Source organism: Mauremys mutica, chromosome 3, assembly GCF_020497125.1.
Source record: "Mauremys mutica isolate MM-2020 ecotype Southern chromosome 3, ASM2049712v1, whole genome shotgun sequence".
Classification (NCBI taxonomy): Eukaryota; Metazoa; Chordata; order Testudines; family Geoemydidae; genus Mauremys; species Mauremys mutica.
Window position 1 is genome coordinate 123180638 of NC_059074.1, and position 27534 is coordinate 123208171.

Genomic DNA, 27534 nt, shown 5'->3' on the forward strand with positions numbered 1-27534 from the left:
GTACAGAATTTTAAAGAAAATGTTTCCGTTGTGTAGCTTAAACCAACAGATACTGGGTGTGTTCTGCCCCTTTTCCTTCAGGCAGGTGAAACCAATTATAGTGAAAAAACTTTGGACTTTGCCCCGTCTCTTCTTATTCAAACATGCTCACCACGTGTTCCCTTTCCACTGCTGGCCTGGGAAATCAAGGGTTTGCAGAGAAAGGAGGGAAGAGAGAGGTTTCTTAGAATGTGTCACTGTGGATCCAACTATAGATGTGTATACACACAAGACCAGAATGTTTTGACTAGCAGTGTCCATCAGGGCTACTCGTGCACCCTGTGCCTCTTTGTGATCCTGTAAAAAGGACATAAAAGGGCCATGACCTTCTATCTGACAGCCCATGGCAGAGACATGGAACCTGGCAAGTATCCAAACCATTAGTTCTTAGTTCAGACTAACCTTCTTACTATAAGGTGAATGCACAACTGGTTGAAAGACCATCATCAGAATAGTTATCAATGGTTTGGTGTCAACTGAGAGGATACATCTAGGGGTCCTGCGAGGTCAGTCTTGGGTGCAGTACTAGACAATATTTTCATTAATGACTTAAATGATGGAGTGAAGAGTATGCTTATAAAATTTGCAGATGATGCTAAGCTGGGAGGAGTTACAAGCATTTTGGAGGACAGGATTAGAATTCAAAACAACCTTGACAAATTGGAGAACTGGTCAGAAATCAAAATGAAATTCAGTAAAGACAAGTGCAAAGTACTTCCCTTAGGAAGGAAAAATCACATGCACAACTACAAGAGGGGGAATAACTGGCTAGGTGGTAGTACTGCTGAAAAGGATTTGGAGATTATAATGGATCGTAAATTGAATACAAGTCACCAATGTGATGCAGCTGAGAAGGAGGTAATTGTCCCTCTATACTCTTCACCAGTGAGGCCTTAGATGGAGTATTGTGTCCAATTTTAGGCACCACATTTTAAGAAAGATGTGGACAGATTGGATAGAGTCTAGAGGAGAGAAACAAAAATGATAAAAGGTTTAGAAAAGTTGACCCATGAAGAAAGTGTGTGGTGTTTTTTTGGTTTTTTTTTAATTGACATGTTTAGTCTTGAGAAAAGACTACTTGGGGTGGGAGGCACCTGCTAGGCCTTCAGATATGTTATGAGTAGTTATAAAGAGGATGTGATAAGTTGATCTCTGTCCACTGAAGGCAGGAAATAATTGTCTTAATCTTCAGCAAGGGAGATTTGGTAAGGTACTAGGAAAAACTTTCTAACTCTAAGGGTAATTAAGCTCTGGGAGGTTGTGGACTCCCTGTCATAGTTTTTTTTTAAAAAACAAACCATTTGGACAAACAGCTGCTAGAGATGGTCTTAGGTTTCTTGGTCCTGCTCCAGCACAGAGGGCTGGACTTGATGACTTCTTGAGGTCCCTACCAGTCCTACATTTCTAAGATTCTGTTCATAATCTTCAGAACCAGCTTTTGATTTCCTCTTTCCACTGCTGTAACCTAACTTTAGCTATCTGGACCAAACTTTAGTGGCCGGGGGACACCCCCCCCCCCCCGGGCTCCTCAAAATGGACTCGACATCTGGGGGCTTTAAGCAGTCATTCTGTAATGAACTAATCCCCTGCTCCCAATGGACAGGCACAGTAAGTGTCACATCTGCCTATGAGGAATCACATACCATGCATATGCTTATCCTTATCTGTGTGGACTCATGAGGTGCAAGGCTGAAACTCTGTTTTCTGAAACAGGCCATGAATGTCTCATCAGATCCAAAGGAAACAAGCTCCAAAAACTTGCCGGTGGACAAGCCACCATGTATGAGTACACTATGGAGCAGACAGACAGTGCCTAAAACCAGTGTGGAGAAGATTGCGCCAAAGAAAGATCTGGCACACAAGTCAGTGTTATCGTCAAAGCTGACACCCAACATTTCTGTTGTCGAAGCCAAGCAATGAAAGGAGCTGCTCTGAGCTTGAAGGCAGAAGCTCAAGAAGCTTAGTGTCCTTCCGTAAGAACAAACACAACAAAACCTCCAAAGAGAAGCCCTACATATCATTGAGGGATGGAGAGCAGGAGTAAAGGATAAAGCAGCAGTTTCTGCTAGCACTGATTGTGCTCCAGTTGGCATTGTCCTGGCTTCAGGAGATGAAACTATAATCAAAGTAGGTCCATTATTGATGCTGAGACATCTCCTGGCACTCATGCAGACTCTGGTACCGAGAGCGCTTTTCATGTTAGTGCCCCATATGTAGGAAATCAACATCTCCTTGCTGTCATCAGGAGCATACATCCCTTTCACTGAGCAGAGAACCTTTCCTTCTGAGGTCTGTGATTACTGGCTGAGAGACAGACTTTTCCTATAGGCCGCAGTCACTACTCATCCTTCAAGACTCTCAGTCCAGCTGGCAACCAGCAAGCCATCCATATGTATACAGTGTACCACAGTGGCCCTTTCAGGGGTCCAGGGGCCTGCCTTCATAGGAGCTGGTCTCCACTGTTGGGTAAGAGTCTCCTTTGCCAGCAGCATCCCCTGACCAGATTACTGATGCCGGAATATCAACAGGAGCTTGATCCAGGGATTTGAGCAATATGAATGCCCAGTCTCACAACTGAAGGATCTCTCCTCATCACCACCAGAGGAAGCAGTACCCTCTGCACCACTACTGGCACCAGATAACTTCAGAGCATTCCAAGAGCTCTTTGTATGGATTGTCAAGGAGATCGAGCCTTTGGTCTCTGATAAGTCCCACAAGCTATTTTACATCCTGTCAGTTTCTGATTCAACTAGGGTCACCCTCCCCATTAACGTGCGACAACTAAAGCTGGGTGAAAGCCTTATGGCAGACACCAGCCACTTTAACACCAATGGTAAAATCAGTCAAGAAGAGGTACCAGGTCTACTTCGGGGTTTGAATACTCCTGCATTCACCCCAACCTAAATTTCTTAGTCGTATCAACCATACGAGAGAAGTTCACATTGATCAAAAGCATCCTTAAGGACAAACACCACAAATGCCTTGATCTGTTTGAGAGGAAGTTGTACACCTCAACTTTGCTGCAATTGCAGCTCAGGCCCAGCTGGCCAAATATGACTTTTTTTTATAAGAGAGAAGGTGACAGACACCTTTGCTTGCTCCCTCATGACAGCAGAGAACTACTGAAGGACATAATGAAGGAAGGCCAGTTGGTGACCAAAATGACCTTGCAGGCAGTGATATAGGTCTCAGACACCACAGCTGGCCGCCATGATGAACATGTGTAGAGCATTGTGACTCCAGATATCTCACAAGATGCAGGCCATTAGCAACTGAAGTAGCCAGGAGTGCTGTATTTTATCTGCTTATCTAAGATTCTATGTAAGGTTTTAACTAAAAGTTAGTGAAGCATTTGAGTACAATCTTGAATTTTTTTAAGAAGTCAAATTTTAAACAAATGCCCGTTGGCTTCTAATTGTACCTCTTAATTTGATTTCTGATATTAAATGAAAAATGTACTCCCATTATTACCTGTTCTTTTACTTTTTTTAGTCATCCAGTCTTTTCATCAATTTAGTCTTGCAATGAGAGTTACCTCATTGATCAATTTTAGCTGAAGGAAGATGTTGGGATAATGTGTTAAATACTTACAAGCCTAAACGTTTTGCCACTTGTTTAAGTGTTTATGGCTGGTAATGCGGTTGGACAGTTTGTTTTTTTTAAGAAATCTAGGAAAAACACATAGCATAGGCAATCATATTTGTTAATAGTATAAACCATATCTTAATTAAAAAAAAAAAAGTCTTGTGGACCACCTCCTCTCCCATTTTGGTCACACAGGTCATTTCTCTTCTCGTTCTCAATTATACAACATCCTTCTGGCAACTATATACATTGCTTATGTGTAAAATAATATTGGGAAAGTATGACTTTGTATACAGTGTAGAGGTGTGACTCACCCCTGCGGCACCTCCTGCTGGTGACTTCTGGGAATTAGCTTGATTTCCAGCCAGGAGCGCCCTCTGCAGGCCAGTGATCCACTATCGCTTTTCCCCCATGTCCCTCTCTGGACTCCGGTGCCCCTTTATCTGGTGTGCTGCCCCCTGGCAATAACCTCTTTCTCTCAGAGTCTCCCCCTCCCAGGGGAACCCCCACCCACTATCCCCACCTCGCCTCAGTATAAGGCTACTGCCAGTCATCGTCTAGTCCCCATGCCCTAGGGCAGACTGCAGTATCAGCCTACTCATCACTGGCAAGGTTGGTTTTGGACCTGCTGCCTTGGCCTACCCCTGGGCTGTCCTGTGCAACCCCCAGTACCTGTTGGCCTTATGCTAGGCCACAGCCTGGGGCTTTCCAGACTGGAGCTCCCCAGCTCCTCTGCCTTTCCCTAGCCCTGCTCTACTCAGGTACCGTGTCCCTAGCTCCCTGCAGCCAGGCCCTTCTCCCTCTACGGGCAGAGGGAGACTGTTGAGCTCCTGGCTCCCACCCTCTTTATACAGGCCAGCTGTGGCCTGATTGGGGCATGGCCCAGCTGCAGCCACTTCCCAATCAGCCCAGCTTAGCAGCTCCCAGCCACAACCTTCCCCCAGAGCTGTTTTAAGCTCTTACGGGCAGGAGCAGGGTAACCACCCTGCTACACACAGGTTAGCACCTGGAAGTGAGAAGAGACATCTTCATTTCACCAACAGATTTCTTGCACACAACAGTTTATGAACCCTCTTAAGAAACTAAATGAAGTGACAGTTTTATACAAGGTCTTTGTAACACATTGCTTTTAAGCATCAGAGCTTGGTTGCAGGCACCCTGAGTAACTTAAAACCTTTGAGTTTTATTCCTGTTTTTAACTTTGCGTAGCTTATTTTCTTATTTTATTATATAGCTGTCTAAAGCAGTTAAAATACAAAGAAGCTTTAGAAAGAATGAATTTTTTATTACCTGATCTGCAGACCTTAGTGACAAGATATAAAATAGAGAGAAGAGCTTCAGCAAGTCCATTATTCTGTCTAGTAACACTGAGGATAGTGAATATACACATGCAAAACTGAGTAAGAGCAGTTACAACATTGGGCTAAATTTAGGATGCTGAAACTTCTGCCAAATTAAAAGAATGGAGTAAAATTTTCCCTGCCAGTTCATATAACTCTTAATGTGGTTTAATTTAGCAGACAAAATAGTTTGGTTGTAATTAAGCTTTTCTAATACTATTTTTCCACAAGATTGTGTCACAAATCATTTTATTCAGTAGTAATTTTCTGTATCTTCTACTTCAGAGATCGGCAGCCTTTGGCATGCGGCTCGCCAGGGTAAGCACCCTGGCAGGCCGGGCCAGTTTGTTTACCTGCCACATCGGCAGGTTCGGCTGATCGTGGCTCCCACTGGCCGCCGTTTGCCGCTCCAGGCCAATGGGGGCTGCAGGAAGGGCGGCCAGCACATCCCTCGTCCTGCGCCACTTCCCGCAGCCCCCATTGGCCTGGAGCGGCGAATGGCGGCCAGTGGGAGCCACGATCAGCCGAACCTGTTGACGCGGCAGGTAAACAAACTGGCCCGGCCCACCAGGGTGTGTACCCTGGCGAGCTGCGTGCCAAAGGTTGGCGATCCCTGTTCTACTTCTTACCACTTTTCATATATAATTTAGCAAAACCAGTCGGGAATACAGTGAGATTCAGTCTAAAATACTATTTTTTTTATTTTGAATAAATTTGTCTGAAAATTTATTTTTCAGAACATTCTTTTTATTCAGTTTTTTTCTGCTCAAATAAAAAGACTCTTTACTCCACATGGTTATTCTGGCTTCTTTGTCAACAAATGTATTTGGCTCATCAGTATTGTTCAAATCTCTTGTATAAAAGTAACACTGAAAAGTATTAATTCAAAACACCCCAGTGGCATTGGCCCTTCCAGCCTGGCTAAATTGCTCACTTAAGGCAGCTGGAACTTTAAATTCTTTTATTCTGTCTCCTCTGCAACCCGCTCCTAACCATTCTTTTGCCACCTTGCCTTTCCTCTTTTCCCTATCTCCTAAATTAAGTTAAAATAATAATAATAACTATAGTGGTAACTTCAAGTCAACTTCCTCAATGAAACTTAAATTTCCAAGCTGCTCAGTCTCCACTTCCTTTTTATGGCAGCCCTGGGACAGGAGACAATTTCTGAGATTTACTGCTTGAAGAGGACTGGTATATTTTAAGTAAAGATTTGATTGAATTGGGAGCAGATTTGTCTCCCAAATAAGTTTCTTCCAAATTTGGGAAGGGGACAAGAGAGAATAGGGGGATTGCAGCTCTAAACTGCTGCTTCCTGCTGTCCCCCCCCCCCCCCCCATGATCCTAGCTGCTAAGTCCACATATTACATAGGACTGGAAGGGACTTCCTGGCTCAATGAGTCCAGTCCTGTGCTGGCAATCCTGACACATAATCTCATTAATAAATTTATCAAACTCCAATTTAAAACTAGTTAGGTGGTTTGCCTCCACTACTCATACTGGGATGCTGCTCCAGAACCTCACTCTGATGGTTAGAAATCTCCTTCTAATGTCCAGCCTAAATGTATTCAGGACCAGTTAATACTCATTTGTTCTTGTGCCAACATTGTCCCTTTCCCTACTATTTTTTCCTAACCTTTCTTTAGTAATAATTTTACAAAGGAGGAGAACGTATTGCGTAGCTCCCTTCTCCTTCTCCAAAACTTTGTTTTAAGTATTTTGTTTAAGGTAAAGGAATCATAGCAGTAAACCACTCCAAAGTATCATTAGTAGGCTATTGGTACACTTGTCCTCTGATTGAAGGAAAAGAGCAGAAAAGGAAATCTGTGCCACTTGCCTAGTAATATACATCCTTTTGCGTCTTACTGATATATTGTTGTATGATTATGATACTACAGGGGTATGACAGGGCATTTGGACTGTGGTTAAGGGCAGTGTAATTCCATATTCCACTACAGTAAATAATATGGGGCTAAATATAAGAAATAATGAATCTAGAATACCATCTAAGACTATTGTGTTACATATGGCACCTTTTAAATCCTAGTGATATAGCAGAATTATAATTTATCTACAAAGTAGTTAATGTTTTCAGTATTAGTTTTGTGGTTCTCATTAAATTCAAAGTATTTAATAAATACCAAGTAACAAAGACAGACCACCTCATCTGCATATAAGAGAATAAATTTTTCTCTAGTTCTGTTAATTACTTATTTTAAAGTTATAGATCAGCTCTGTAAGTCTATCAAGAGTGTTGTGCTTTCCACTGCTGACAGATTGGAACTTTCATAAAGAGAATATGTTGTTTCCCCTCAGTTGAGCACTACCCTATTTAGAGGCATTGCACCAGATCAGTTTCCATTCTTAGAGAAATGATGACAGAATTGGCTATTTTTCTGTATTTTATTTATTTACACTATGAACAGAGGTGGTTCAAATTGCATGCAGACAATCCTCTCTTCAGAACATCAGTTCATTTAGCACGTCCCTCCTACTCCAGGACACTTTTCCTTGTCATTGTCCCTCTTGGACTACAACCGTTCTTTTGATAGTCCTGTAAGGGCTCCAGACGTTGTCTCTGACCCTTCCTCACCAATAATCCACACAGTTGCAGTGGAATGCTCCTCTTCCTGGCGATTTATGAACATCTAGTGCAAAAGTAAAAGCGAGCAGTAGATTATCATACTGTTCTCTGCTGGTTTAGCAATGTTAATCTGATTTCTCATAATAGGATTTTAAAAATATGGTTCAGGTTGGTTCCTATTAAGGTACTGTTTGTTTCCATCTTTATAAAAGAAAATTTAACTTACTCTTGTTTAAGATAATCTTTTAAAGTTGAATCTGAATTGTGTAAATGGTAATTTACTCTGAGATGAAAGCCAAGGTACCAGAGTATTGACCGTGATATAGTGAGTGGGCCAAATACACCTCAAATGTCCTTTGGTGAATTCTTCTGTAGCAGATTAAATTATGGCAGAGAGCACATAGTGAATCTTCTGAGCTTTTGATGTCAGACTGTACTCCTGTAAATGAAGGTTATTTTTCTCTTCTCTCAGCTCCTGAAATTCATATAAGTAATCTTCCAATCAGTATTATTTAAAATGTTACTTAACATGTTTGTAAAAATAGAGGTTTAAATGGCACACTTCCCAAGAATCTCAATAGCTGATACAGTACATGTGAGGAGAAATATTTTATTTATTGGTACACTTTGTTCATGTATGTCTTCCCATTCCTCCAGTATAACAAATCATAGACTCATAGAAATGTAAGACTGTTAATTGACAGCTGAACACTTCTCACTTTTGCAGTGGAGTTTTTAAAAGGCAAATGTGGCGGCTGAATCTTTGACCAAATATAGAATCATAAAATTTAGAACTGGAAGGGACCTCAGTAGGTCAACTAATTCAGTCCCCAGCACTGAGGCAGGACTAAGGATTATCTAGACCAGTGGCAGGCAACCTGCGGCCCATCAGGGTAATCTTATTGCGGGCTGCGAGACATTTTGCTGATGTTGACCATCCACGGGCTCAGCCCCCCGCAGCTCCCAGTGGCCACGGTTCGTCGTTCCCAGCCAATGGGAGCTGCAGGAAGCAAGTGTGCCTAGCCCATTCTTGGTCTTTCTGTTGCTTCTTGTGTGTGTGTAAAATGTTTTGTTGTCCTTAGCTAGCTTAATTTCATTTTTGGCCTTTCTAATTTTGTCCCTACACGGATGTAGTGTTTTTAATGTTCATTCTTCATAATATGACCCAGTTTCCACTTTTTGTACTACTCTTTTTTGAGTTTCAGGTCATTTAACATCTCCTGGTTAAGCCAGTGGGTCTTGTATCGTACTTCCTATCTTTCCGACACATTGGTATAGTTTGCTCTTTAATGTTTCTTTAAAAACTGCCAACCCTTCTGAACTCTTTATTCCTTTAGACTTGCTTCCCACGGGATCCTACTTACCAAATCTGAGTTTGCTTAAGTCTGCCTTCTTGAAGATTTTTGTCCTTATTCTGCTGTTTTCCCTTCTGCTGTTCTTTAAAATCATGAGCTCTGTCATTGCATGATCACTTTCACCCAAGCTGCCTTCCAATCTCCCGTAGTCGCTCTCTCTACCTTCTGTTTAAAAAAAAAAAAAAAAAGTTTCCAATGCATTCCAAGTAATTGTTGCATAATCCGTGCCCTGCTGTATTATTTTCCCAACAGACGTCTGGATAGTTCAAGTCCTGTGTTTTGGATGATTTTGTTCTTTAAAAAAAAAAAAAAAATAGCCTCATCCAACTCTTCTTCCTGGTTAGGTGTTCTGTAGTGGACACCTATATCACCTTTGGTTTTTTTACCCCTTTTATCCTTACCCACATAGGTCTGCCTCCCTCTTCTATTTCAACCTTAGTGTGTGTATATACATCTTTGATATACAAAGCAACGCCTCCTCCCTTTTTTCCTTGCCTGTCCTTCATGAACAAGCTGTACCATTCTATACCAATATTCCGGTTGTAAATTATTTCACCAAGTCTGTTATGCTGTCGTAATTGTGATTAATTACTAGTATTTCTAGTTCTTCCTGTTTATTCCCCATATTTCTTGTATTAGTTTACAGACATCTAAGATGATTTTATTTTTCCCTTGTTCCCTCTTGACTTTGCTTTGTCCCTGCTATATCCCCTAAATACTTTTCCCTTACATTTTCTCATGCTCTAATTTTTATGCATATCTGTTCCATAGAAACTTTTATAATGGATTAAATATAAAATATTCCACACTATTCGTTAATGGTGGAATACTCAGGTTTTTATCACTTTAAATGACCTAGTAGTGTATTTGTTGATTAAAACTTGTATAAATAATAAAAAAAACAACTGGTTCAGAGTTGTTGGAAGGATTTAAAATAATTTGAGTTTAAAATGTCACCTCTGAAATCAACACTGACTGCCTTCCATTTTTTGAAATATTAATTACTGGTTTGCGGTTTTTGGTTTTTGAAAGGTAATGTTAAAAGCTTGTTCCACAGGTAGGTTTCAGAAGAATGTTCTGTTATGCCCAGTATGCTTTTAGATCAATTTAATTCCAGAATTGTTAAGAACTGCCTCTGTATATACATGGTGTTACAAGATTATTTTTTTCTGAATGTGTATCAATCTCTGTCTTTTAATGGGACTTAATTCTTTTAGAACTTTTAGCCATTGTTTTTAATGTCTTTTAAAATATTACAATATTCTAATATTTCTCAGGTAGAGCAAACTTTTTCTGTTCACTGTCCATTTAAGACAAAGATATTAAGACTAACTCTTGTCATCCTAAGCAGTTAACTCAGTCCAGAGATAAACTGTATTTTATGTTCTGTTGCCTTCATTTTGGAAGAAAAATGCATATTTGTAAATACTTGAGATCAAGAGAAGATTGCCTTACTTCGCTTTTCTTGAGAGCAATTAATATGGGGTGGCTACTGTAGCGTTCATTGAAATTGCTGAGTTTTTCGGGTGATGGTGCCTACGTGTGTTCCATACCAGTGGTAAATACCCATCTGCCACCTCCTGCCTGGATCCAACAGCACCACCAGCACAGAACAAATCCAAGTCAGAGGTTCATAAGTGCTCACATAGCCATTGCAGCAAGTCCCTGTTGCAGACTTCAGTGAAGTACAGCATTTTCTCCCCAAACCATGCCAGGTCATGCCTCCCCACTTCAGCAGTCAGTGGGATGTACCCTGGACTCCTGGGCTAATCAAATCACTGCTCCAAACTCGCACTTAGACCTGCCAGATCCACCCTCACCACTGCCCTTGGCACCGCAGCCCCCTACCCTGGCGGATGCACCACTCCTCTTGGGCCAGAGACCACACCTGACAGTTGTGAGACTGACCGCACTGATGGTTCCACCGCTACCGGTGGTCTCTTTGGACTCCACAGCTACTCAGCAGAGGAACCATCATTCTCCCCAGTGTCCAGGAGCAGCTCTGACTCCTGCGTGTGACAGCTGCAAGGTTAGCCTCCAAGCTGCAGTGGATGCGTTCTCCTGCCACAGGCATTGTCATGCAAAGAGACTCCTAGCTGCAATCCTCTGGCTTCCCCAGGGAGGTCCAGACTACCATCCCAGACCTCCCCTTCAACAAGGACAAGTTGTTCTCTTCGAAGAGAGTTCCTCCGCTCTCCAAGTCTCAAGAGCGAGACTCCACTATCTCAGGATTTACACCCTGGTGCCCCATTGAAAACCACAGAGGTCACGCTTCTGTGCACCTGCCCAATTACACTCCGTATCAGGAGCATGTATGATGCTGCCCTAGATCACAGCATCCGTAACCATCAGCCATCTCCTCCGCCATAACATGGAATCAACCATAGACCCAGTTTCGACATGCATTTGAAGAGCTGCGAGCCCCCCACATCACCACCCCTGGCCTCCTCTACCACCTTTGGGGGCCATCTTGCCCTATTCACCCAAAATTGGGGCAAGATTACCATGGACTGTTGGGTACTGGAGATCATACTGCACAGTTATTCTGTTGAGTTCCCTGCCTTCCCATCCTATTGGGGTCCCCTCATGGGCACTTCCTGGGAATCTCTTGCATTGCAGCCTCCTTCAACACGAAGCTGATGCCATCCTGATGAAAGGTGCGATCGAACTAGTGCCTGACCCTTTTGTCAAGAATGGCTTCTACTCCCCATACTTTGGGTATGTCTACACTACCCGCCGGATCGGCGGGTAGCGATCAATTTATCGTGGATCCCTTTATCGCGTGTAGTGTAGACACGATAAATTGATCCCCTATCGCTCTCCTATCGACTGCTGAACTCCAGCTCAGCGAGAGGCAGAAGCAAAGTTGATGGGGGAGCTGCAGCATGCTGCAAGGACGCAAAGTAAGTAATTTTAATTCGATCTTAAGATGCATCGACTTCAGCTACGCTATTCTTGTAGCTGAAGTTGCATATCTTAGATCGATTCTCCCCTTCCCCTGCCCTCCCCCCCCCCCCCAGTGTAGACCAGGCCTTTCTCATCCAAAAAAAGGGAGGAGGTCTCCAGCCTTCACTCAATCTCCAGCTACTCAACACCTTCATCAGGAAGACCAAGTGCCATGTAGTGACACTTGCATTAATTATTCCCTCCCTTCCCCAGGGACCATGCAGCCCTTGACATGAAAGACACGTACTTCCATATTGACATCCATCTGGCCCACCGTAGGTTGCTTCACTTCCATGAGGGTAACAACCACTACCAGTTCAGAGTTCTTCCCTTTGACATTTCAACGGCCCCAAGGGTATTTACCAAAGTCTTCTCAAACGTCATGGCCCAACTGTGTTCTCTTACTTAGGGCTTGGCTACACTGGAGAGTTGCAGCGCTGGTGGTGGCTTTACAGTGCTGCAACTCACTCACCGTCCACGCTTGCAAGGCACATACAGCGCTGTATCTCCCTGGCTACAGCGCTGGCTGTACTCCACGTCTGCCTGGGGAATAACGACTGCAGCACTGGTGTGCCAGTGTAAACAGTGATTAATCTTACTACGCTGTAACTGACCTCCAGAATTTTCCCATAATGCTTTTAACTAAAGAACTCTTTGTTTTTTTATGATGCCTCTCTTTGTTTTGTTGTGAACTCGGGGCTCCCGGAGCTGCTTATCTAAAAAACAAACACAGCTTCTGTTTGCTGTGAATGAGGCAGGCAGGGGGATGAATGTCTACAGCCTAGTGTTTGCTTGAGGAGAGAAACAGCACGGTGAGGCGGGGGAAGGGAGTCTGTCGGAGCAGCTGCTTATCTGATCTGCAGGCTATTTGCATTTAAGATTGAATGAGGGGTCGGGGAAGTGGTCAGAATTTGCAAGGCAGGGAGCTGACAGTGTCAGCTCCAAAAATCCACTCTCTCTCTCTCTCTCTCCCCTACGCTCCCTGTCACACTCCACCTCACCCCCCTCTTTTGAAAAGCAGCCACTTGAACACTGGGATAGCTGCCCATAATGCACCACTCCCAACACCGCTGCAAATGCTGCAAATGTGGCCACACTGCAGCGCTGGTAGCTGTCAGTGTGGCCACACTCCAGCGCTTTCCCTACACAGCTGTACGAAGACAGCTTTAACTCCCAGCGCTGCACATCTGCAAGTGTAGCCAAGCCCTCAACTGACTGAAACTACGACGACCGTCTGCGCTCTCTGCTTGCTCCTTGCCACTCTTGGCAACTGTATGAACGAGGAGAAATTTGTGCTTGTCCCGACGCAGGCAATCTATTTAATTGGGGCATGCCTGGATTCTACGGGAGCACAGGTCTTCCTCCCAGCAGACAGTTTCGCTGTCCTGACAGCCATCATGACAGCCCTACATAGCAATCCATGCACCAGAGTGCGCCGCTGCCTCTGCCACCTCGGCCACATGGTGGCCTGCACCCATGTGACGCTGCATGCCCACTTGCACATGTACTTTCTGGAATTGTGGCTCCTTTCTGTCTGCAGACTCCACATCGTCCACCTTGACACCATCCTGATTGTCCCATGCCCCGTCCAGGCCTCCCTAGCTTGATGGACTAATTCTGCCAAAGTGCTACTAGGCACCCACTTCACCACTCCCACCCCCACAGCCACCATCACCATGGATGCCTCCCTAGCCCATTGGGGTGCCCACCTGGACAGATATGCTGCCCGACGGGTTTGGACACAGTGCAAAGCATGCTTGCACATCAATATTCTGGAGCTGCGAGCAGTCCACTTAACCTGCCATGCGTTCCTGCCCCTCATCCGAGCCCAACACATTCAGCTCCTCTCTGACAATACCATTGTAGTGGCATACATAAACAGACAAGGGGGCACCAGGTCCCAGTCACTGTGTGATGATTGTGTCCACCTTTGGAACTGTTGTGTACACCACAATGTGTCACTCCACGTGGTGTACCTCCCGGGGGCACTGAACTTTCTGGCACATGCACTAAGCTAGACCTGGTTACTCAATCAGGAGTAGGAACAATACAACCCTACTCTTCACTCTATCTGCAGTGTTTGGGGCACCCCTCGCTGGAACCTCTTTGCCACTTGCAAAAACTGTAGGTTCCTGCTCTACTGCTCCCAGGAGGTCAGGAGGCATGATTCACAAGGAGATGCTCTTCTCTTTCCATGGTGGAGTGGTCTCTGCTATGCCTTTCTCCCTGTTCCCGTCCTCCTCCAAATCCTGTGCAAGATCCACCACAACCAGGCCACAATCATGGCAGTTCTGGTTTTTAGATCTGCTCAGACTCTCTGCCTGCCACCCAATCCATCTCCCCACTCTGCCAGACCTCTTCACTCAGGACCACGGCTGAGTTTGGCACCCCAACCCAGGCTCGCTTCGACTGACAGCGTGATTTTTGGATGGGGCTCGCACATAGACAATGCCTGCTCGAAATCAGTTTGGCACATACTTATGCACAGCAAGGAAGATTCCACGCAGGCGTGCTACACAGTGAATTGGAAGCATTTCACCTACTGGGTGTAACATATCTGTCTCCTCCTTAAGGACATCTCCATTCCCACCATCCTGGACTGCCTCTTAAAACTTAAGACTTCAGTCCTTGCCCTTATCTCGGTACGGGTCCACTTAGCAGTGGATAGTGCTTTCCTCCTGCCGGTGGATGGACACTTTGTCTTTACTCATCCCACCACCACTTGATTTCTCAAAGGGTTGTTGAACAACTTCTTACCTGTCCTTAAACTACCCCCACCCTTCCGAAACCTAAATTTTGTGCTCTCCACCCTCACCAAACGTCCCTTTGAGCCCCTTGCCACGTGCTCTCTTTCACACTTATCCCCTGGCATGACATCTGCTGAGCAGTGACCTGGCACCCTGTACATACCTTCACTGCCCATTACTCCATCGACCAATGAGCAGCAGAAGGCGATACCTCTTGCATCCTCACACCCACCTCTAAGCTGATCACTTCTTGATACTCCCTTGCATTTGGAATACACTTGGGACCATCACTCAGATGAAGAGGTTACTTACCTGTAACTGGAGGTTCTTCGAAATGTGTAGTCATTATTGGTATTCCACGACCCACCCACCACACCTTCTGCTGCAGACTGGGCTAACCAGCGGTAACAGGGTGACTGAAGGAGTGTTGCCCTGCATGACCTCTTACAATCCCACCTGGAACATGAGGCAACGTATGATGCACATGCAGGTCAACCGACAGTGCTACTGAAAACTTCCAGCACATGTCGTGCATGCGCATCCACATTTGAAATACAAATAGAGACGAAGCATCTCGAAGGACCTTTAGTTACAGGTACTTAAGTAATCTCTTATTTAACCAACAACGTTCTTCATATGTTTAGACACTGCTCTCTGGGGCCACTTAAGGATTCAAGGTATTTTTTTGTCCCCATCCTGCTCTTTCTCTATTCCACGTGCTGGAGGAAGGGGTTACTTGTTCTAAAAGAAGTTTTATTCATTGCAGTGCTTTTTTTTTTTTAAGCCTTATTCACTTTGCTGTTATCTTAAATGAAAGATAAGCTCTGAAGAGGAGTTATTTTAGTAGTCAACTGGAAATTTTTCAGTTTCATACTCATGCCCCCCACCATTCACGTTAATTTTTTTAATTGTTTGAAAATTGTAAGTAAATTTTAGTACCGTCTTGGGTTAAGGTTGTTTATTTAAAAAAAAAAAACTTTTATTCAGTTCTCAGATCTGCTCAGACTTTTTGCCCACCACCCAATCCATCTCCCCACTTTGGAATTCTTGTCATCAGTTGTAAGGCACCATATGTTGTGATGGTCGTTTTTTGTTTGGCTTTTTAAACCGTAAAGACAAAAAAGGTTGATAAAGATTTTATGAATATATGGTAGCCAAGGAAATTCAATAATTTCCATGTGCCTTTGATTGAATTTATTTATTTATTTTAGGAGGAACAAAACAGAGGCAAGCCCAACTGGGAACACCTGAATGAAGATTTACATGTACTAATCACTGTGGAAGATGCTCAAAACAGAGCAGAAATCAAATTGAAGAGGGCTGTTGAAGAAGTGAAAAAATTACTGGTACCTGCAGTAAGTAATTACATTTGGATCTCTCCAGATTTAGAGCTGTGACTTCTAAAATACAGATTCCAAGTAATATTCCAGTAGTAAGAATAAGGCTGCAGTACAGAAAGCCGGAGTTTAAAAACATAGTTGTGAAAAATATATTTTGTAGTGCCCCAGTTTTTTTAAAATTTAATTGGGATAGGTGGGGTGGAATTAGCCTTTGCAATAAACAGGGTTAGTTTTTTTTCAGAGAGATTTTGATCTTTTTGTATGTGACATGACAAATGGAAATCTGATCCCAGTAAGGGAATGCTAAGTAAAATGTGCTGGGAGAAAATTTGATATGTTTTCATGTGTCTCTCTTCTATGAGAAGATTGGGTTTACTACTTTTAAGGGAAAATAGTAACTTTTCATCAAGCAATCACTCCATATCTCATCTCTGTCCTCCTCAAAGAAAACCTGCACACCTTCAAAAGGCAAGCTCAGGAACTTAAATTCAGAGCTCTTCTAGACACTAAAAAACATGGACTCAGTGAAGACATTGATTTTTATGGCTCATTCTAATAAATTTTAAGGAACAGGAGGGAAACTGAATTTTAGAATTAACAGGCTTTGTATGTATGAATATTGTTTATTTCACTTAGATTTCATACTTTTAGTGTTGAACTCCCTATATTTATATAGGTTTGCAATTGTTTTACTTATTAGGACTCAGTGGTTTTTAGAAGGAACACCAAATAGATGTTTAGCCTGGAAATGCAAAACGAGTTGACTATTATTAAAGACAGAATGTGAATCACAGTATTAGATATAAGATGACCAAGGTAAATCACGAAGGAAATAAGAGATGAATTTGCTCCTTATTTTTAGCCAAGCAAAACTTGTGGGCAGTGAATGAGTTATTTTGGCATGCAATGCGCTGTTGAAGTAAGTAACTAATTTTCTTCCATGGTGCTGGCTAACACTTTTAGTTTTAAGTCTTAGTATTTCCATTATATAACATTATTTTCGGTTGTTTGTAGCTGTGTTAAATACTAGCTCCAAATTACTACTTAAATGAGAACAGTTTTCCTAAAAAATTCTTCAATGCTTAATTGGCTATTTTAAGTTGTAAGAATACAGTCAAGTTTTACATAACTTCCTATGGTCTTCCACTTCCAAGTGATTGTACGTAAAATATTTTGTCCTGTTTTTAGTCAACAAGTACCTGTAAAAGCTATCCCTTCTTATTCCAAAATGGTCTAATATTTTAATACTAAACAAAAATATGTCATTTATCTGTGTAACTAAGGCTTGAGTTGGGAGGGTCCCAGATCTCAAAGAACGTCTATACTGCAATTAAACAGCTCCAAGATTGACTTAGTTTGCATGGGCCAGCCACAGATTTTTAATTGCAATGTAAACATACTTAAGTGTTCTTGTAGGCATGCCCCCTAAGCCTTTATGATGATGATTAGTATGTGATACATCACGACTTGAGAAAATACTGTTGAGTTCCTTTCCCCAATGAATGTGGTGCATAAGCCATCACATTCTGCAGAAATTGACATTTCTCTTTTTTTAATTAAAATTCTAGCACTTAAGGTTGTAAAGTTAGTTTCACAAATGTGAAGCAAAACTCAATTGATGTCTAATTGTTTTCCTGCATCTACACAGGATGAGCCAGCCCTAGTGCTTCTACTTATGGTCAGAGCTTTGTCAGGTATCAGTGGAATGAAATTAACAAGATTCCAATTAATTTCTCTGCTGCTATTCAAAGCCCTGTGGGCAGCCATCATGAAACTATCAAGAACTGTGTGAACTTCATACTGCAGCTTGGAAAAACTGAGACAGATCAGAGGCAGAGACTGGAGTTATTTGAGGGAAGTATGTGTGTGATGTGGGAGAGAGCAGGGTGAATGTAAAATAGCTTAGGGTACGTCTTCACTACCCGCCATATCGGCGGGTAGCAATCGATTTCTCGGAGTTCGATATATCGCGTCTCATCTAGACGCGATATATCGAACTCTGAACGTGCTCCTGTCGACTCCGGAACTCCACCACCGCGAACGGCAGTGGCGGAGTCGACGGGGGAGCCGCGGACATCGATCCCGTGCCGTGAGGACGGGTAAGTAATTTGAACTAAGGTACTTTGACTTCAGCTACGCTATTCGCGTAGCTGAAGTTGCGTACCTTAGATCGGAACCCCCCTCCCCCTCCCCCCCCCCCAGTGTAGACCAGGCCTTAGGGAGGTTTGATGTAGTAGAGACTTGTCTACAGGGAGCAGCCATTAGTCTCTGGAGGTGCTGGAGGAGATGGCTAGAGGGGAGTGGAACTTCACATTTATCAGTTTGCAAGCTAGAGGATTCTATCTCTCTCCCCCCCCCCCTCCCCAGAATAAAAAAAGAGTGGAGGCTACCCCCACCCCCCAAGTCAGCGTCTTGGGACAGCACAAAGGTAGAAATTCTAGCAGTCTTCCTTTTCTCAACAATTGGGGGTGACCTTTTCATTGCCCTTGGACCTTGCTAGTCCAGTAATTCCTAATAATTTTCTCTTGAATCTACCTATAGGTGGTTGGTTTAGTCCAAGAGTTCTTGACCTGTTGAACAAATTTCATAATGCACCCTACTGAGGTTTATTTCTTTTAACAGTTCCGGAGCCTGTGCAGCGTAGCGTGTGTATCTGCATAGTTAGTAGTTACTGGTTAACTTTCAACCACTTTTCTTACTACATTGATAGTGTCTCTGTTCACCTAGCTATTGAGGCGTATATGAATTATTATGGTGTGTACTGGTCTTCGGTGCAATATGTGGATGTCGTGGTTATGTTAAAGATGGAATGGAAGCTTTACATCTGGAATTCCTTGTTTCCTCTATTGTTTTTTATGTTAATTTGAAATATTCATATTGCAGTTTGCAGCATTGTTGTATGTGTCTTAGACCTCACTATGACAATTTCCGTTCTTTTCTTGAAATCTTAACTTTTTCATTTTCAACTCTTGGTTTTCTGTGTTTAACTATTTATGAAAGAGAACCAAATTTCTTGTGTAGCTCAGCTTACTATGTCTAGTGGTTCTCTATAATTCTCTGTTAATGAACCACATGGTCTACAGATTCTGTCAGCCAAGAAATTTGGAAATTTTCCTGTACTTTGGCTAAAACGAAAAACATAGTTGTGGAGACATCAATAAAAACTGAAAGACATAAATTAAAACATCTCTGGATTTTGAGAAGTTTGATAAATACCATAGAGAGATCTATTACAAAGAAAATAGACTTAAACTTGAGCAGAGGTAAAGCAGAATTCAGTTTTGTTTTTTTAATTTTATTGTACCCCTACAGTCTCTCCAAGAGGGAGACTTCTTATGCTCCATCAGTCTCAAGAATGTGTACCTTAATATCCCCACTTGCCTAGTTTAGTGGTATTCAAACAGGAATATGCGTCTCTCGGGGGGGTACGCAGAGGTCTTCCAGATGCTACATCAACTCATCTAGATATTTGCCTGGTTTTACAACAAGCAACATAGAAAATCAGTACAAACGAAAATTTTATGCAATGACTTGTTTACATTGCTCTATATACTATGCCCTGAAATGTAAGTACAATATTTATATTCCAATTGATTTATTTTATAATTATATGGTAAAAACGAGAAAGTAGGCAGTTTTTCACTAATAGTGTGCTGTGACACTTGAATTTTTGTCTGGTTTTGTAAGCAAGTAGTTTTCAAGTTTTTTGGGGGAGGGATAGCTCAGTGGTTTGAGCATTGGCCTGCTAAACCCAGGGTTGTGAGCTCAATCCTTGAGGGGGCATCTGCTCTAACCCCACAGACAGAGACCAACACCTACAAAATCTCCACCAAGCATTCTCAAAACTACAGTACCCGCACGAGGAAATAAAGAAACAGATCAACAGAGCCAGACGTGTACCCAGACGCCCTCTACTGCAAGACAAACCCAAGAAAGAAACCAACAGGACTCCACTGGCCATCACATACAGTCCCCAGCTAAAACCCCTCCAACGCATCATCAGGGATCTACAACCCATCCTGGACAATGATCCCACACTTTCACAGGCCTTGGGTGGCAGGCCAGTCCTCGCCCACAGACAACCTGCCAACCTGAAGCATATTCTCACCAGTAACTGCACACCGCACCATAGTAACTCTAGCTCAGGAACCAATCCATGCAACAAACCTCGATGCCAACTCTGCCCACATATCTACACCAGCGACACCATCACAGGACCTAACCAGATCAGCCACACCATCACCGGTTCATTCACCTGCACGTCCACCAATGTAATATACGCCATCATATGCCTGCAATGCCCCTCTGCTATGTACATCGGCCAAACTGGACAGTCTCTAAGGAAAAGGATAAATGGACACAAATCAGATATTAGGAATGGCAATATATAAAAACCTGTAGGAGAACACTTCAACCTCCCTGGCCACACAATAGCAGATCTTAAGGTGGCCATCCTGCAGCAAAAAAACTTCAGGACCAGACTTCAAAGAGAAACTGCTGAGCTTCAGTTCATCTGCAAATTTGACACCATCAGCTCAGGATTAAACAAAGACTGTGAATGGCTTGCCAACTACAGAACCAGTTTCTCCTCCCTTGGTTTTCACACCTCAACTGCTAGAACAGGGCCTCATCCTCCCTGATTGAACTAACCTCGTTATCTCTAGCTTGCTTCTTGCTTGCGCATGTATATATATATATATATATATATACACACACACACACACCTGCCCCTGGAAATTTCCACTACTTGCATCCGACGAAGTGGGTATTCACCTACGAAAGCTCATGCTGCAAAACGTCTGTTAGTCTATAAGGTGCCACAGGATTCTTTGCTGCTTTTACTGTACACACAATCACTTTCTAGATGAGACACTCTGAGGTGGCAAGGTGAAAACTACTTACTGGTAATTCCCTTTTTTCTCTCTTCTGTCATCCTACACCCCACCTTCATCCCCTTTGAAGAAAGGTGCCACTGTCTCTGTATCTCTATTTACTGTACAACTTTGGAAGTATCTAACTGAAGAGGGATGGACTCGACTGGTGGTTGCTCCAAGCTAAGTTTCAAACACGATATATAAATATGGCAGTTGCACAATGTTATCCACCAACGGACAACTTTAACAGTATTCGCAAGCATGACATCTGCTTAGTAATGGGGGAGCTTTAATGCCAAAGTTCAAGATGATGACAATGGAATGGAGAAAGCAGTGGGGAAGCACAGTCTTGGTTCCCAAAATCAGAATAGTGAAAGACTGAGAGAACTGTCCCTGACATTAGGGCCCATAATTGTGGAACACCGTTAAAAAGTAACTGAGAGTTCTCCAGAATGGGTCAATAGGAACCAGATTGACTGTGTGTGTATAGGAAGAAAATTTAGATAAATTCGCCGGAACATCAGAGCACATAGATGAACTGATATCAGTAATGACCACAATTTATCTGTGGAAGGCTGAAGATCGAACTTGAAAAACAACCCCCCCAAAAGTACGAAGAAAATAGACAGCAAAAGTTAAACAGACTACACATTACAACAGCAATTTGAAATTGAAGTGGAGGAACTGATTGCAGGTGTTACAGCTATACCATATACTTATATAGAGTCTTATACTGCTTTGATCACTGCTTGGGTTCAGTTTCAGCCAGCTGTTCTTAATCCATGAGCTGATCTCATTCAAGCAGAAGCTCATCTTCGTGATAGTGGTGTGGTTGTATTTGGTGAAAAGTAGATATAGCTGTGTATCATCTGCATATTCTTGGCATTTGAGTCCATGTAATCTGACCAGTTCGCCTAATAGTTGCATGTAGATATTGAAAAGAGCTGGGGAGAGATTCTTGTGGAACTCCACAATTGAAGGATCTAGAGAAGAAGGTGTAATTTCCCATTACTATTCATTGAGTGCATCTCTCCAAGAAGGACTCTCACAATTTTAGAGCATTACCCTGGATCCCTGGACTTCGATCCAGCACAGGAAGTCATATCATGGTCCTTTCTGCATGGCAGTGTCGTGGAGTCCTCAGTAACTGTAGCTGGTTTCCAGACAAACGAACTTGAAGTCTCCATAAATAAGGATGTGTGGAATTGTGTGAAAGAAAGGAAACAAGTAAAAGCAATCATCAACTCCACAAACAGTATCGGGGGGGGGGGGAGTGTAAAACAAAAGTGAAAGTAGTAAAAAGCAGCACACAAAAAGAGATGAGAAAATACATGGATGTCCTCGCCAAAGAAGCTGATGAGGCCACTGAAAGAAGCACTTTATCAACACAACAAGGTTCTAGCTGGTAAGTTTACAACAACTAGATGGCCTATTAAGGATAAACAAGGAAAAACCTGAACAATGGAAAAAGAACAAATAAAGCAGTTGGCAGAGCAACAGACCAACATCACAACAAACTATTGATTTTGTCAAAGAAATTGAACATCTAGAACTAGACCATTGTAACATTTCACTTCACAAAGTGAAAAACACAATAGCAAGTTAAAACTTGAAGATCAAGTCACTGGGGAAATGTTAGAAGATAGTGGTGATGAGACTTGATAAAAATCAGCAAACTTTTCAAATGGGACTAGGAAAAGTTTCCAGAACAATGGAAAATGGCATTATAGTCAAAATACCAAAAAAGCGACGTAAGCAATTGCAGTAACTGGTGAAGTATTACATTCCTTTCAGTGATACTGCAGAGGACTGCCTGTCATCTTAAGCAGAATAAAGGAAGCCATTGAGGCAAAGCTAAAGAAAAAACAAACTGAATTTCATCCCATAAGATTCACATGTTGTCCAGATTTTCACATTAAAAATAGTCATCGAAGAGCATCAAATGGCAAAAACCACTCGCCAGGAACTTCAAGATGTTCCAGAGTGATTTGTGATGGAGGCTGACAAGTGCCTTTCTTAAAATCTATAAAGTGATGATGGTATGCCAACAAAATAATTACCTTAACTTGATATAAAGCCTTGATGATGTTAAACATAGACTTGAGCAAATGGTTTAATATAAACACTGGTTTCAAACAAGGCTACATTCTCCTTCCTCTTCAGGTTGGCATCAATATGAGAAGAAATGTAGATAGATACAACACAGGCATCCTGTGGTTTAACAATAGATTAGAATATTCAGATTTTAAGGATGATATAGCTCTTCTAAGTATCAAAGGGTTAGCCGTGTTAGTCTGGATCTGTAAAAGCAGCAGTCGGATGCATGTAGTATTCACCCACGAAAGCTCATACTCCAATACGTCTGTTAGTCTATAAGGTGCCACAGGACTCTTTGCTGCTTTTATAGCTCTTCTAAGTGACAACTCAACCAACGTGCAAGCAAAGACCAAAACATTGTCCAGAATAGCAAGAAAGACTGTTAATAATCAGTTTATGAAAAAACAGATTTTCCCCACCTCCCCAAGAACTCTCAATTTAAGAAGGAAATAATGTCACAAATTGGCAAAGGAGCAGCAGTATTCCCCAAATTAAACAAATCTTTATCACAAATCTGTAACTTAAAGACTAGTTTATGATGTTATTTCCACCTTAACATAGAATCATAGAAATGTAGGGCTTCAAGGGACCTTGAAAAGACATCAAGTCCAGCCCCTGGGACAGGTGTTTCTCTAAGTTCTTAAGAAACTCCAGGGATGGGGATTCCACAATCTCCCTGGGGAGCCTACTTCAGACCTTAACTACCTTATAAGTAAATCGTTTCCCCCTAATATCTAACCTAAATGTCACTTGCTACAGATTAAGTCCCACTTCCTATTGTTTTATTTTTCAATGGACATGAAGAACAATTGATCACAGTTCTCTGCATAACAGTCCTTAACATATTTGAAGACTGTTCTCTGTTCTTCTTCGAATGCTTGCTCATATCAATTCCAATTAGGTGTGCGCGCGCCGCTTGCACGTTCGTCGGAAGATTTTTACCCTAGCAACACTCGGTGGGTCGGCTGGGTGGCCCCTGGAGTGGCGCCGCAATGGCGCCGGATATATATCCCTGCCGACCCAATGGCCCTTCAGTTCCTTCTTACTGCCCGTGTCGGTCATTGGAACAGTGGAGCGCGGCTTAGCTGATCTCCACTTCCCTAGCTACTCCTAGTTCTCTTGTTAATTCTTGTGTATATAGTTAAAAATTATATAATTGTAGTTAATTTACTTGTTTTATAATATACCGTATTGTTCCGAGTATAGGCCGCTCCTGATTATAAGCCGCACCCTTAAAGTTTGGTGCTATTTTAAAAAAATTAAATTTTTAACTTTTTTTAACTTAAAATATGTGGCGGGAGCCGGACGGCCAGAGCCAGGTAGCTGGCCGGCCAGAGTAGGGCAGCCGGGAAGGGATGCGGGGCCGGAGCCGGGCGGCGGGGGACGGGCGATGCGGCGCCGGGCGGTGGGGGACGCGCGGCCAGGGCCGGCGCCGGGTGGCGCGAGGCCAGGCAGGGCCGCCCAGAGAATTCCGGGGGCCCGGGGTCTTCGGCAGGGGGGGGGGGGCTTCCATTCTGGGACCTGCCACCGAAGTGTCCCGAAGACCTGCCGCGGGGCACCCCCGCCGCCGAATTACCGCCGAAGCGGGACCCGCCACTGAAGTGCAGCCCGGTCTTCGGCGGTAATTCGGTGGCGAGAGACCCCGCCGCGGGTCTTCTGGGCACTTCGGTGGCGGGTCCTGGAATGGAAGGGCCCCCCGCCGCCAAATTACCGCCGAAGACCGGGCTGAACTTCGGCAGCGGGTCCTGCTTGGGCGGTAACTCGCCAGTGGGGGGTCCTTCCGCCCCGGAGAGGATGGACACCCCCCCCCCCCGCAGGCGAAGACCAGGAGCAGAAGCAGCTCCTGCGCCCGGCCCCGCAAGAGTTTTCCGGGCCCCCCGGAACGAGTGAAGGACACCGCTCCAGGGGCCCCGAAAAACTCTCGTGGGGGCCCCTGCTGGGCCTCGGGGGCAAATTGCCCCCTTTCCTCCCCCCCCCCCGCGGCCCTGAGGCCGGGGCCCGCGGAGGCGGGTACACGGGGCTGGAGGCGGGGACGCAGCCGGGGTGGAGCCGGGCGGCAGGGGAGGCGGGGACGTGGCCGGCGGAGGCAGGTACGTGGGCCTGGGGCCGGAGCGGGGCGGGGACGCGCCCGGGGCTGGAGCCGGGCGGCGCGAGGCCAGGGCCGGTGGAGGCGAGTACGCGGGGCCGGGTGGCGGGGGAGGCGGGGACACTGCTGGGGCAGCCCAGAGCGCTCTGATTCCCGGCCACGGCTGGGATTGAAAGCGCTCTGGGCTCCCCGCCGCGGCGGGCAGCCCAGAGCGCTCTGAGTCCCCGCCGCGGCGGGCAGCCCAGAGCGCTCTGATTCCCCGCCGCGGCGGGCAGCCCAGAGCGCTCTGATTCCCGGCCGCGGCTGGGATTGAAGTTTTTTTATTGTTTCTTTTTTTCAAGTTCCTGATTATAGGCCGCACCCCTAATTTAAAGACTTAAATTAGGGGAAAAAAGTGCGGCCTATACTCAGGACAATACGGTAGTTAGTGTATATAGTTAAGAGGGGTTCAGGGATTAGCCCCTTCCCCGCACCCGGTACAGGGGCCCATGCCCGATTCACCGGGCTTCAAACCGTGCTCGGCCTGCCACAAGCCGATGCCAACGGGAGATCCCCACGACTCCTGTCTTAAGTGCCTTGGGGAATCCCATCTCGCCAATAAGTGCCGGATCTGCAAGGCCTTTAAGCTGAGGACGAAGAAGGAGCGGGACTTTCGTCTCAAGCAGCTCCTGATGGAGGCAGCTCTTACTCCTCCGCCCTCGGCACCAAGCGCTGGACAGTCCGCACCAGGCAGAAGCGCTTCTTCGGCACCGGATCGCACCGGTACTGCTAAGGCCCCTCGGCACCGACCGTCGCCGTCACCGATGTCTGCTTGGCACCGTTTCCTCTCCCCGTGGGTGAAGAGACATAAGATTCCCGCTGCTTCCGTGCCTCCTGCACCGCAGCCAGACCACCCGACTAAGTCGACCGCCCGGCACTGACACCTGCCGTGGCACCGACAACTTCGGCACCGTCGATTCCGGTCACGCAAGGGCCATCGAGTCGGGTGCCTGAAAGCTCCCCGGCACGCGCCGTGGTTGAGCTCACTATTCCCTCCACGCTGGAGACATTTTCCACGGCGAGGGAGCTGATCGCGATGGCAGAGTCTTCGCTGCCTCAACCCCCCGGCACCGCTGGTGCGGGTAATACAATCTATTGGCAAGCCTGCCCTGATGAGACCATCCTCTGTCGGCACCGCAGAGTGGCACCGTTCACGATCACGGTCCCAACGCCGCTCGCAGTCCCGGCACCGCTCCCCATCTCAGTACCGGTCGCACTAGCGGCACTGATCAGCGTCCCGTTTGCCAGCCCAGTATTCTCGGCACCGATCCAGCTCCAGTCGCCGCAACTCTCGCAGCCGCTCCAGACGTCAAGCTTCGAGATCCTGGTCGACCTCCCGGCACCGATCCGGTCGCAGGTCCCGGTCTCGTTCCCAGTACCGGTATGGCTCCCGGTACCGATCCCCGGTGCCTTGCAGAGTGAGATCAACTAGAGAGGGAGATTCTTCCCAGGGCTTTTCTGCCCCTCCTTGGCCATCTTGACACACATCTGTGTCATCTCATGCCGACAGTGCTTCCTATGCACAGGACCGTGACTCAGATGTGCCCAGCCGAGTCTTCCAGGAGACCCAGGCCCAAGATCAAGGCCCCCATTAGTGATCATTCTGCATACCTTGGGCATATCACCAAGCCCCAGGTGTGCCTCCAGTGCCTTCTCGCTCTGTACCATCGGAGCACCGGGTGCCGGAGGCGACTGTCAGCCGCCCGCCTCCTACCGGTACGGAGGAAGCTCCCGTTCAGCCAGCAGACTCCCATATCCCACCGGAGCCTGACATCGCCCAAGAACAGGAGCCCACGCAGGACCCTCTTCTCCCTGGCCTTTCCTCTTCCTCCTCCCCAGATGAGGCGGTGGCGGGGACATCCTCCTCGGGCCCTCCTCCAATTGACCTGAGGGCCCATCAGGACCTCCTGAGACGGGTGGCACTGAATATGAATCTTCAGGTGGAGGAGGTCCCGGAGATAGAGGATCCTGTGGTGGATATTCTGTCAGCTGATGCCCCCACAAGAGTGGCCTTGCCATTCATCCGCACGATCCAGGCTAACGCTGATATCATCTGGCAGTCTCCAGCGTCTATTCCGCCCACTGCCGGGGAGTTGAGCGGAAGAACATGGTATCCTCTAAGGGGTACGAGTACCTATACCTGCACCCTGCTCCCTCATTGTACAGTCAGTCAACGAGAGGGAACGCCATGGCCAGCAAGCTCCGGCTCCAAAATCAAAGGAGGAGAGGCGCATGGACTTACTGGGCTGCAATGTATACTCTGCTGGGGCCCTCCAACTCAGGGTGGCAAACCAGCAAGCCCTGCTGAGCTGCTACAACTATAACACCTGTGTGTGGTGTGCAAGTTTACGGAGTTAGTTCCTCAAGACTCCCGCCAAGAGTTTGCTAGCCTCTTGGAGGAGGGGAAGAAAGTGGCGAGAACTTCTCTCCAGGCCTCGCTGAACGCAACCGACTCTGCAGCCAGGACTCTGGCTTCAGGAGTCGCCATGAGGCGCATATCGTGGC

At 45.2% G+C, this 27534-nt stretch overlaps 1 protein-coding gene across 10 annotated transcripts in view; it reads left to right on the forward strand.

The window, feature by feature from the left end:
- The window catches only part of QKI (QKI, KH domain containing RNA binding), a 321931-nt gene that overhangs the window by 212407 nt on the left and 81990 nt on the right, over positions 1-27534 (forward strand). For all 10 annotated transcript variants that reach the window (XM_045009085.1, XM_045009083.1, XM_045009087.1 and 7 more), the window contains one exon: positions 15805-15948. In XM_045009085.1, coding sequence (XP_044865020.1) covers positions 15805-15948 — 144 coding nt within the window. The remainder of the gene's footprint in view (positions 1-15804; positions 15949-27534) is intronic.